Source organism: Orycteropus afer, unplaced genomic scaffold, assembly GCF_000298275.1.
Source record: "Orycteropus afer afer isolate SDZICR_OR568_19922 unplaced genomic scaffold, OryAfe1.0 scaffold00063, whole genome shotgun sequence".
In the NCBI taxonomy this organism is placed as follows: Eukaryota; Metazoa; Chordata; class Mammalia; order Tubulidentata; family Orycteropodidae; genus Orycteropus; species Orycteropus afer.
The window spans coordinates 6,685,152-6,698,104 of record NW_006921650.1 but is presented as its reverse complement, the minus strand read 5'-3'; the positions used below and the strand labels follow the sequence as shown (position 1 = coordinate 6,698,104).

The 12,953-nt window shown below is 39.9% G+C and overlaps 1 protein-coding gene across 1 annotated transcript in view; it reads left to right on the top strand.

The window, feature by feature from the left end:
- ANKIB1 (ankyrin repeat and IBR domain containing 1) overlaps positions 1-12,953 on the top strand; it is a 166,589-nt gene that overhangs the window by 26,566 nt on the left and 127,070 nt on the right. Inside the window, exon 2 of the mRNA XM_007939818.2 lies at positions 6,056-6,356. Coding sequence (XP_007938009.1) covers positions 6,056-6,356 — 301 coding nt within the window. The remainder of the gene's footprint in view (positions 1-6,055; positions 6,357-12,953) is intronic.

The window sequence follows — 12,953 nt, the reverse complement described above, 5'->3', positions numbered from 1 at the left end:
GCAATATCTGGGGATAGGGCACTAAGAAAAAAAAAGTAGGGAAGGAGAATAATAAATGAAGAAAAAAAATGGGAGAAATGCAAGAAGAAAAACAAGGAACGGGGTTAATCATGAGAAAAAAGGGGAAAAGAAAGAAGCAAACCTTAAATTAAAAAGAAAAATAATTTCAACAAGTCACAGGGAAAAGAAAAAATGCTGAAAACTAGGAACTGGTAGGGGAAGATTACTAATAATAATACAAAGGACAAAAGTATTAATAATGTTAGTTGTTTTAAAACAGACAAATAAAAGCAAACTAATTACCAGAAAAAAGAAAGCGAAAAGGAAAAAGAAAAAAAATCGGTGGAGGACAGGGCAGGGCACCCAGGCTCTGTCTGATTACACAGACTGTGATGCAGTTCCTATAGGCCCAGAAGGTAAGTGGGAGTGGGGCATGGCCACACCTCCCTTCACCAAGCGGGAGTCGGGTATAAGAGTAACAAGAGGAATCTCATACCTTTTCAATCTTGCAGGTCCCGAGTGTCCTTGGGGTTGCTGGAAAACAGAATGTGTTCTTAAGCCCCAGGAATCTTTGAGAGCGCTGTCTCTTTAAATATCCAAAATAGTCAAGCCGCTTTTTAAACCTTCAAAATGGCGGCACCCTCCGGACCAGTAAAAGTCCACAGCTCAGCCCACCTTTCTCTTCACCTCCGTTTGTTCCCCAGCCACTGTGCAGAGTCCTCCATGCAGTCCCTGGCTAGCAGGGTGATTTTTAGGTTAATTCTTAGGTCCTACCACCACTGGGGAATCTCCAAGCTGTCTGTGCCATCAGGATCGCTCAGGATCACTGCCAGATGGCAGCTCTGTATGTCTCCTTTTTTGGTATTTTCACACAAATTCTTCTGCTACTTGGTGTTTAGTCCACCTCTATATGCTTCCCTTCAAGGCTCTGGGGTCCAAGATTATCTTCTGTGTCTGTGTTAATTGGTTTCCCTTTTCTTTGTGGAAGAGGGTCTGTGCAGTCTTTCTCCCTAGTCTGCCTTCTTGCTGGATCTCCTCATCAACATTTTTTAAGGATATGGAAAAACCAGTCACTAACTTTATATGGAAAGGAAAGAGACCCCGGATAAGCAAAGCACTATTGAAGAACAAAGTAGAAGGTGTCACAGTCCCTAATCTCAAAACCTACTATTCAGTCACAGTAGTGAAAATTGGTACAATGACAGATACATAGACCAATGGAATAGAATTGAGAACCTAGAAGTAGATCCATCAACCTGTGGTCAGCTGATCTTTGACAAAGAGCCGGAATTCATTAAATGGGGAAGAGAATGTTTGTTTAATAAATGGTGCTGGCAGAACTGGAGATCCATTTCCAGAAAAATGAAACAAGATCTATACCTCACACCATACACAAAAATGAACCCCGGATGGATCAAAGACTTAAATGTGAAACCTAAAACGATAGAGTTCCTCAAGTAAAAATGAGGGGCAAACTTAGGGCCCTAATGTATGGTATAAATAGACTATCAAGCATAACCAAAATGCACAAACAGTAGAAGAAAAAGTAGATGAATGGTACTTTCTAAAAATCAAATTTTTTACGTGCCACCAAAGATTTTTCCAAAAGAGAAGCTACAGATTGAGAAAGAATATTCGACAATGATACATCTGATAAGGGACTTATCTCTCAAATTTGTATAAAACTCCCAATACCTCTGTAACAAAAAGACAAATAATCCAATTTAAAAAAGGGCAGAAGACATGAATAGGCACTTCATCAAGGAGGATATATATGTGGCCCAGGTGTATAGTAGAGCTGACAAGGGGCAAGGTTGTGGTCACTGCGTGGTCACAGCCAGCTACCCAGAGGGAGCAGGTAGTTGAACCTGTGGGCCTGGGACCATAGTCACGGGACATCAAGCTCAGTTGGCATAACATTACACAAAACATTATTCCACCTCCTACTTTGGCTAGTAGCAACTGGGATCTTAAAAGCTTGCAAGCAGCCATCTAAATGCAATGATGGGTCTCTCCTTGTCCAGAACAAAGAAGAATGAAGAAAACAAAAGATTCATGGAAACAATTAGTTCTTGTTACCAGTACACCATGCCATCCTCAGCTTGTATTACTATGAGACCAGAAGAACTAGCTGGTGCCCAGGTACAACTGTCAACCACTCAGAGGGGGATCTATGGAGAAGATCTTGGATACAGAGGAAGAACAGTGTGGAACAAAACTCAAAATCATTTGGGGAAAGAAAAAAGGGAAGTGGGGACCAGGTTTGCTGGTCCAGTAGAGCCTGGTGGAATCACTGAGACTGTGGTCTCTAGCTGCCCTTCAGGTCTGGAATTGAACCCACACCTGTGGCTTCCAGCTAAACAAAAGACAGGCATATGAGTTGAGCATGTACCTGAGGTAGATACTTCCCTTGGAGAGAACAATCATGGGAGAAAGAAGGACAGTTCATGCACAGGGAGACAGCTCAGGGGAGGAGGGCATGGAGAGATGGACACATGAATCTTTTGTTTTCTTCATTCTTCTTTGTTCTGGACAAGGAGAGACCCATCATTGCATCTAGATGGCTGCTTGCAAGCTTTTAAGATCCCAGTTGCTACTAGCCAAAGTAGGAGGTGGAATAATGTTTTGTGTAGTGTTATGCCAACTGAGCTTGATGATGGAAGAGTTAACTATCGGGAAGAAGTGGGAGGGGAGCTGTTGCATTGGTGTAAATTGTAATCAGTGTCGTGAGACAACATGTATGTGAACTGCTGTATGGAAAGTGAATTTGCTCTGTAAAATTTCACCCAAATTACAGTAAAAAAAACAAAACAAAACAAAATCAGAGATGTTAGTGTTATCCTTCTCCTAGAGACATGTTTATGTTCCAAACGGTGAGACCCAGAATCTTTACCAAGAAACAAACAATGAAAATTTATTTACACGCAGGGATAAGGTCCCCTGCCTGTCCACGGGAAGAAGGTCCGCAGTGTAAGCCATTCTATCTAACTTCCTAGATTTTCATTTTCAGGGTTCCTTACTATATTAATAAGGAGCTCTGGTAGCGTAGTGCCTAAGGCATTTGACTGCTAACCACAAGGTTGGTGGTTCAAACTCACAGCCACTCTGCAGAAGGAAAAGTGGGTAATCTACTTCCATGAAGATTTACTGCCTCGGAAACCCAAAGGGGATCACTGTGAGTCAGAATCGACTCAATAGCAGTGAGTTTGTGTTTTTTTAATATCACTGCTGTAACAAACTTAGTGACTTAAAACAACACAAATTCATTATCTGATGGCTCTGTAGGTCAGAAGTCCAAAATGGGTTTAATTGGACTAAAATCTAGTTATCAGCAGGGCTGTGTTCCTTCTGGAAGCTCTAGGTGGCAGTTGTGTTCCCTTGCCTTTTCCAGCTTCCCAGTGCCACCTGCATTCCTTGCTTTGTGGCCTCTTCTTCCATCTTCAAAGCCAGCAGTGTAACATCTCCCAGTAGCTTTCTGACTCTGGCCCTCCTGTCTCCCTTTTCTAAGGACTCTTGTGATTACATTGAGCCCACCAGTAATTCTGGATAATCTCCCCATTTTATGATACTTAATTTATCACATCTACAAAATTCTTTTGCCATATCAGGTCACATATTCACATATTTGAGTGGGTATCTTTGAGCAGTGATTATTTTGTCTGCCACATTTACCTACAGCTCAGACCCCAGTACATGTAGGGTTACATCGGATGTGGCTCTGAATGTATTGCCCCAGTGGGGAGAAATAAGGGTATGAAGAACTGGCATGGTTATTGTAAGTAATATTAATTTATCCATCCCTGCTTCATAGACCTCACGTCTACTCTCAGCACAGTTCAAATAAATGTAGATATTAAAAACCTACCAATGTGGTTTTGGTTTGGTTTGTTTTTGGTGGTTTTGAAAGGTTGTACTGATGAACTCTGTGGAGTCTTGAATGACAAGAACAAGAGAGATCCAGAGTTGTTCTAACAATTTTCTGGGACTTGCTACTGCCTTAGACTGGACCTCTCATTTAGCTTTTTTCTCGTAAGGGTTTCCCAGTTTCACTAACTTACTCAAATTAAAAAGTTATGGTAGTTCCTTTTTGGTCAGTTTCTTTTGTAAGAGCCTTGTGTTCTAAGCTGAAACTATCTTAAATATAATACAAAATGTATTTAGGATTTGCTTCAGCTCTCTTCTCACTGCTGTGTGGACTTGGGCATAGGAGTCTAAATGATCTCTCAGCCCTCTACCATAAGTGTAGTGCCTAAGGCACTTAACTGCTAACCGGAAGGCTGGCGGTTCAAACCCACCAACCACTCCTGGGAAGGAAGGTTAGGCAATCTACTTCCGTATTGATACTGCCTTGGAAACCCAAGGAGGGGTTGGTATGAGTCGGGTCCGACTCGACGGCACGTAACAACAACTTCAGAGAATCCGTTTCTGTCTTGTATGCCCATTTCATACTGTGTTTGTGTGTTTTCTAGTATAGACTAATTTTATGTGGCAGGTCTTTTCCCAACCCATTTCCACTATCTTAATCTAGCCACTGATTTGGCCCAACTCTTAATCCTATGACCCTTCTTCATGGATTTATTTGCTGCTAAGTTTGGGAGCTCTGGTGGCATAGTTCCTAAGGCACTTGACTGCTAACTCACCAGCTACTCCTCGGAAGGAAGGTTGGACAATCCACTTCCGTAGTGATACTGTCTCCCAAACCCAAGGAGGGATCGCTGTGAGTCAGGACTGACTCGATGGCACATAACAACAACAACAACAACAACAACAACAAGAAGCATGGCTCTCAGATCTGGGTTTGGCAGTAGTTATGACAGCTCACCTAGATCTCAGTCTTTTGGAACTAATCACAACTTATAAAAACTAACCAAACCCACTGCTGTTGAGAGTTGGTTCCAACTCATGGCGACCCCTCCTTGGGTTTGCGAGAAGTAGATTGCCCAGTCTTCCTTCTGAGGAGTGACTAGTGGGTTTGAACCACCAGCCTTCTGCTTAACAGTCAGATGCTTTAGGCACTATGCCACCAGAGCTCCTAATCACAATTTACTCCCCTTAAATATTGTACTGCATAAATACATGCCTTGGCAAGCTGATTACCTTCCAATAGAGAACTTTTTTTCTAGATTTAAAATTGAATCTCAAGCTTATGAATTACTTAATTGTCACTATCCTTATACAAATATGTATGTAAGAGAAATAGGCAGAACAGTAAAAAGCAGTAAAGGAAATATGAACACAATGGATATAGGATGTTTAATAATGTACTTGAAGGCATTTATTTTATTGACATATTAGTCTGTAAATGGTCTTTTTCCTTCTTGATTCCTTTCCTTCCTCCTCCCATTACTTTCCTCCTCCTTTTGCCTTTTCTCCCCTTTCCCATCATTTTGCCTTCCCTTACTTTCCTTTTTCTTTCCCTTTCCTTCTTATCTCATTCCAAGTTGGTTTTCCATTGTATTATTGTTCTAGAAGGAGCTCTGGTAGCATAGGGCCTAAGGCACTTGACTGCTAACCAGCAGGATGGTAGTTCAAACCCATCAGCCACTCCTCAGAAGGAGTGATACCACCTTGGAAACCCAAGAAAGGGTTGCTATGAGTCTGGTCCGACTCAATGGCACGTAAGAACAACAACAACATTGTTCTAGAAAGGAGTCCTGGTGGCACCATGGTTAAACACTCAGCTGCTAACTGAAAGGTTGGCAGTTAAAACCCACCAGTGTCTATGAGGGAGAAAAAAATCTGCTCCTGTAAAGATTGTTATTGTGTGCTGTTAAGTCAATTCCAACTCATAGCAATCCTATATGACAGAGTAGAACTGCCCCATGGGGTTTCCTAGACTGTAAATCTTTATGGGAGGTTTTTTTTTTTTTTTTTTTTTTTTTATGGTAAGAACAGGTAATTCAATCTATTGTGAGCTAAATACTGTGTTAGAAATTAGGTGATCAGTTTAGAAATAAAGCTGATCTTTTCCATTTTTTATCTTTTATCTGTTCTTATTTCAAGATAGGAAAAAAAAGTAACTGGTTTTCAACCTTCTTTCCCATTACCATTTTAGGACTTTTCTTTTTGGTAGAGATGGAAATCCAAATAAACGGAATGTACACAATGAAACATCTATGCATTTGTTGTGTATGGGACCTCAAATTATGATATCTGAAGGAGCCCTTCATCCTCGCTTAGCACGCCCCGCTGAAGATGATTTCAGACGAGCGGATTGTCTACAGATGATCTTAAGATGGAAAGGAGCAAAACTTGACCAAGGGGAATATGAGAGAGCAGCTATCGATGCTGTGGATAACAAAAAAAACACACCCCTGCACTATGCTGCTGCCTCAGGGATGAAAACCTGTGTAGAGGTAAAATCTTGGGTTTTTTGGGTTTTTTTTTAATATTCTTAATGGTAAAACGTGTCTCTTGATAATATATAATAATCAGCAAGTTGTTTTGCTTGACAATTTATCGTTTTTCTCCCTTTTGTGGTTTTAAAAGATTCAGAACTCCTTTTATGTAAAGTAACTCCCTTCTTACTTTATTTAAAAAAACAAAACAAACAAAAAAAAACCATAGTTAAACAGTCAACCGTGGGAATAAAATGGAATGAGCACCAATTAAAATTTTTCTAATATCCTCTAAGGTAACTCATCCATTAAGAGCAATAGCTTTAGTCGAAATACGTTCTACTTTTTTGCTGATTTTTTAATGACCAGTATATACAGTTTATACATGTTGGATATGGCAATTCTTGACAAACCAAGAACCAAACCAAATCCACTGCCATCAAGTCGATTCCAACTCATTCTGACCCCATAGGACAGAGTAGAACTGCCCCCTAGGGTTTTCAAGGCTATAATCTTTGTGGAAACAGACTGACTCATCCTTCTCTCCTATGGAGCAACTGGTGGATTTGAATCACAGGCCTTTTCGGTTAGCAGCTGAAAACTTAACTACTATACCACCAGAGCTCCTTTTAATCTTGAGAAGTGAGATTATATTATTTATATTATCTGAAGTTGATCACTTCCCTAAGCAAGAAATAAATATTAATGAATGCATGTATTGATGTGTTATTAAAAACACTTGTAATTTCAAATGTTAACTTTTTCTGCTTACATGGAATTCCTCCTTGGTACATACTACATTATATGCTTTCCACTCGGAGGGAAGGTTGGGCAGTCTGTTGGGCAATCTACTTCCGTAGTGATACTGCCTCGGTAACCCAAGGGATCACTGTGAGTTGGGGCGACTCAACGGCACATAACAACAACAACAAAATTGATTCAAAGTGTGTTGGAAGAATGACCCAGGATTTGGGATGGAGATGTTGTATAGCTGCATTCCTGAGGCCTTTTATATATACCTTTATGTCTATTGTTCTGTGCCCCACCTCCCAGCCCTGGGAGAGCTTCCCTGCTTGATGTAGTGATTCACCATTACTGATAAGACTACATCACATTTTTCAAGTGGGTTGGGGTGGAAAATCACTTATTCTTGATAGTAGTAATAATGCTCTTAAATTGCTGCTTTAATATCTTGTTTCCAAAATTTTTTTGTAATCATTGCTTTAGTAGTTGTTGATTTTGAAGTATATTTATGATGTCATGCTTATTAAAAAGTTTTTTAAAAAACTGAATATGGTGTTTTTACCAGCATTATTATTTATTTTTTTCTCAATGAAGAAAATTAGTGCCAGGTTTATTCTGTATTTTCTGGAAGGCCTGATGATTTGCTTGAAGTGTTTATGTGAGTGTGTGTTTTAACTGTTTCATCTGTTAGCATATTACATTACATAATCCATACCATTTGATGACTGTTTCAATTTTTGTGTATTCAGAGGGGCTCTTCATGTATAGAGCCCTAGAAATACTTCTGTTACATTTATTCTAGTTTTCATCAACAAATTTCAGCGTATCATTTTACCTATCTCTTACACATACTGGGAGCTCTGGTAGCATAGTGCCTAAAGGCACTTGACTGCTAACCAGAAGACTGGCGGTTCAAACCCACCTGCCACTCCTCAGAAGGAAGACGGGGCAATCTACTTCCGTAGTGATACTGCCTCGGAAACCCAAGGAGGGGTCGCTATGAGTCGGGTCCAACTCAACGGCACATAACAACAACTTACATATACTATACGTTTGCTCAGCCTTAGACCTTGGATGATTGTTGATAATGCTTACTGCTAATTAAGCTAGAGGAGTTTCTGAGGGATGTCTATGTTAATTTTCACAGGACTTTTAGTATATTTTCAGTAAGAGTACATAAAATAAGTTCAAATATATAATTCACTATGTAACTTTATGAGCTCTGGTAGCGTAGTGCCTAAGGTACTTGACTGCTAACCAGAAGGCTGGCGATTCAAACCCACCAGCCACTCCTCGGAAGGAAGGATGGGCAATCTACTTCCATAGTGATACTGCCTTGGAAACCCGAAGAGGGGTTGCTATAAGTCAGGGCCAACTCCATGGCACATAACAACAACAACAACAACAGTGTAACTTTAGTTATTAGAGTATTAGTCTTAAAGTTTCTTTAGATGGTGTCATACTCCTTGATGAACAGGAAAGACTCTTCTTATAAAGTTTACTATCATGAGTAATTTAGTTTTTTTCTGAACTTTTGGTAACTAATTTCTTTACATCATTGATTTTTAGCCTCTGGTGATGAGAATAATCGTTATAATAGTCTTTTTATTTTTGTAGCGCTCATTGATATCAAGCATGTTACAGAGTTTTGCGTTGAGTGAAGAGTATCATCAGATAATTATTAATTTTTTTGTAAAGCTAATAGATCATAGTACAGTGCAAAGACCACTGAGTCCCAGGCTTGGTTCTCAGCATGACTATTTCTGAGATCTTGAGTGAGTCACTCAGCCTCTGGGATAGTTTCATTTTTGGTGGTTGGGATGAATGATCTAAAACTATCTCATCTTTTAGCAGTAATTTTCTGTCATCCTGTAATAGCAGTAAAATATGTTCCACTTTAGTGTCTGTCCTTTAACATTAGCGATTCCATCTCCTTTCCAACCCCCTGGTTAAGGTAAAGCTTTTTTTTTTTTTTTTTTAGCTTTTAAGGACTTATATCTATGGAAATGTGTCTTCTCTGGTTGTTGAAAATGTTTTCTTTTTGGATGTTTATTTAAGGACAGAGTTGATGAAGTTATCAGGTCAATTGACAATTTCATATGTGCATTAATAATTTAAACAGATAGTATTCTGTAGCTCATTTGTTTGAACCATAGAAATGAAATACTTATTTTAAAACTTACCTTTCTTTCTGTACTATTTGTGTTCTATAAGAAGTTAAGGGTTCAAACTCCTTTCCTCTCTTTCAACTCACTTCTCCCCACTCAACCACAACAAAGAAAAAACTTTAGTTCTAGGACCCTCATATGTGAGGATATCTGTTGCTATGTATGGGATATTGTGTTAGTATTTGCATCTCAGATCCCTAGCCCTGAGTCCCTCTCCAGCTGGCTGGTGGACTATTCCAAAACTGTACTCAGTCATCTTCTTTGCCCACTACCTCCTCCTCTTGACTGTGTCATTTTTGTTAATGCCTCCACTATTATCCCTGTCCACTCCGGATTCCTGGACTTATGTTGAGCTATTCTTTTTCTTACTGCATCAGATTCATGCCAATTAATGGCAAAGTATTGTTCTTCCTTGTCTCTTATGACTAGCTCCACCTTTCTGTCTCTTGGCCACTCTCTTAATGCCAGGTGCTTTATATTGAATCCTTACTTTGGTGTGAAAATCTAGAGTTTCACATATATTAATTATTCAGAATTATTTATGAGATAAAAGTATTGCAAAGAGGAGTAGACTGAAATTGTTTGTAAACTGCAAATGCTATGTTAAACATTTATTGAGCACAAAATAGAAATAAAGCTCCTCTAATTGTAATATTTTTCTATTTCAAAACATTATGGCTAGAGTAGCAAATACTTTCTGTAGAAGGTCTAATAGTAAATATTTTAGGCTTTGTGGTCCATATGGTCTCTGTCACAACTAACTATGGTAGCCTGAAAGCAGCCATAATGTATATGTAAACAGATTGAGTATAGGGAACATTCTAATAAAACTGTATCTAAAGACACTGAAATTTGAATTTTTAGTAATCTTTACATGTGGTGAAATACTCATTTGGTCTTTTTCAACCCGTTTAAAAAATGTAAAAACCATTTTTAGCACATGGTCCCTACAGAAATAGGCAACATACAAGATTTAACCCACAGCCTTAGTTTCTTGAGGGACCCCTGTGTTATACAGAGAATTATGAGAGGAATATAAAAGTGATTATACACTTCAGAAGCTTATTTTAAACATATGAAATAACATTACCAGTATTTAACAAGTCCTGTAAGCTTTAATCGGAAGGAAGATAGGACAATCTACTTCTATAAAGATTTACAGCCTCCGAAACCCAGTGGGGGTTGCTGTGAGTTGGAATCAACTCGATGGCAGTGAGTTTGGTTTTGTGAGTAAGCTTTAATAGGGAGCTCTGGTGTGTTATTAAGGCATTTGGCTGCTAACTAACAGGTTGGTGATTCAAACCCACCAGCCACTCTGCAGAAGAAAGATGAGGCAGTCTGCTTCAGTAAAGATTTACAGCCTTGGAAACACAGTGGGGTCAGTATGAGTTGGAATCGGCTCGATGGCCATGAGTTTGGTTTTTAAGTTTTATATGCTTTAATTATACAAAACACTTTAAAAGGACTATGTAATGAATGCACAGAACACAAAAATAAAACTCCACTTAAGTACAAATCTTAGGAGAATTTAATAAAATATTTTTTTTTCTTGGTTCTGAGGGTTTGAAATTTAGAAGAACTGAGATGGATGATGGGTTAGGCCTATTAGCAAAGTCCAGTAAAAAGTCCAGTGCTGTTTCCCTTTTGGTAGACTTCCCTAGAACAAGGCTAGTCATTAGGCCTTGTTCTGGTTACCTAGTGCCATTCTGACAAGAATATACCACAAATGGGATGGCTTAAACAAACAGGAGTTTATTCTCTTACAGTTTGGAGGCTTTAAATCTGAGTTCAAAGTGCCAGGCTCTAGGGCCTGGGTGAAAGCACCTCAACCTTGGGCTTCAGCTCTGCCTCCTGCTCCTGGCCAACTGAAGCTAGAGGCTTTTCTTCACTCAGATAGCTACTCGCTGCTGAGACTGAGAAGCCCAAGGTTGACCAGTAAAAAAGCACAGTCCCAGCGTTACCAAACCACACGGCAGACCATTCGTTGAAGTCCACTGAAAGGCCCAAGGTCAGCCAAGCATGGCAGGCTGCTGAACAACGACACAACTACATGCAGAGTTCAAGCATGCCATAAGCTGGAGACTATTCCCAAAATTGTTTCTTATATAGGGGAAGCAGACCACATACCCAAAGCAGCTACTCAGCTGCTCCAGTAATTCCACCATGGAGTTAATTACCAATCTCACCTTGGAGAATAACTACATTCAGCTGCCCAGCCACTCAACCAGGCCTAGCCAAGTTGACACACAAACGTAACCACCACAGGCCTCATTCCATTCATATTAGTGTTTAAGCTGTAATAATGTAATAGTGCAGGAGCTCTGGTAGCATAGTGCATAAGGCACTTGACTGCTAACCAGAAGACTGATGGTTCAAATCCACCAGCCACTCCTCGGAAGGAAGATGGGGCAATCTACTTTCGTAGTGATACTGCCTCGGAAACCCAGGGAGGGGTTGGTATGAGTCAGGTCCGACTCGACAGAACATAACAGCAACAACAATGTAATAGTGCAAGGGGTAAAGCAAAGCCAGAGGGGACAACAGAGCAGCAGCCAGGGATCCAGGTAAGGGGAGGGACCCAGGCCCAACCCCCAAAAGGCAGGAAAGCTGGGGGAAAGAGAAACCAGAGCAGAGCAGCACCAGGGATCCAGGTAAGGGGAGGGCAAAGAGGTTTCAAACAGCTAAGCGAGACAAACTTGTCTGTCAGTTTCTTGTATTGTTGTGGCTTGCTGTAAGGCTTGAGGCTGGGCCACCGGTGTTTCAAGTGCTGGCAGGGTTGCACATGGCGCACAAGTTTAAATACAGCTCACAGACTGAGACAGACTAGGAAGAAGGAAGAGGCCATCCACTTCTCAAAGAACTGGCCAGGGAAAACCTTATAAATAACAGAGAAAGACTGTCTGATACGTTACTGTGCAACTTAATGAATAGCCCAGAAACATCCAATACAGTGTAGGAGGATGAGCCCCTTAGGTCAGAAGTCTCTCAAAATATGACTAGGAAAGAGCTCCATCATCAGAGTAGGACCAACTTTACTGATACGGATAAAGTAAAGCTTTCGAGACCTCCATTTGCTGACATGGCATGACTCAAATTGAGGAGAAACAGCTGCAAATATCCTTTAATAATAAGAACATGGAATGTATGAAGTATGAGTCTAGGAAAATTGGAAGTGGTCAAAAATGAAATGGAATGCATAAAGATTGATATCCTATGCATTAATGAGCTGAAATGGACTGGTTTGGGCCATTTTGAATCAGACAACCATATGATCTGCTATGCGGTAAATGATAGTTTGAAGAGAAATGGTGTGGCATTCATCATCACAAAGGATGTTTCAAGATCTGTTCTGAAATACAATGCTATCAGTGATAGTATAATATCCGTATGCCTACAAACAAGACCAGTTAATATGACTGTTATTCAAATTTATGCACCAACCAACAAATCTAAACATGAGGAAATTGAAGATCTTTGTCAGCTTCTGCAGTCTGAAATTGATCAAATGTGCAATCAAGATGTGTTAATTATCACTGGTGACTGGAATGCAAAAGTTGGAAACAAAGAAGAATCACTAGTAACTGGAAAATTTGGCCTTGGTGACAGAAATAACACTGGAGATTGCATGATAGAATTTTGCAAGACCAATGACTTATTCATTGCAAATACCATTTTTCAACAAACAAATGGCAGCTATACATGT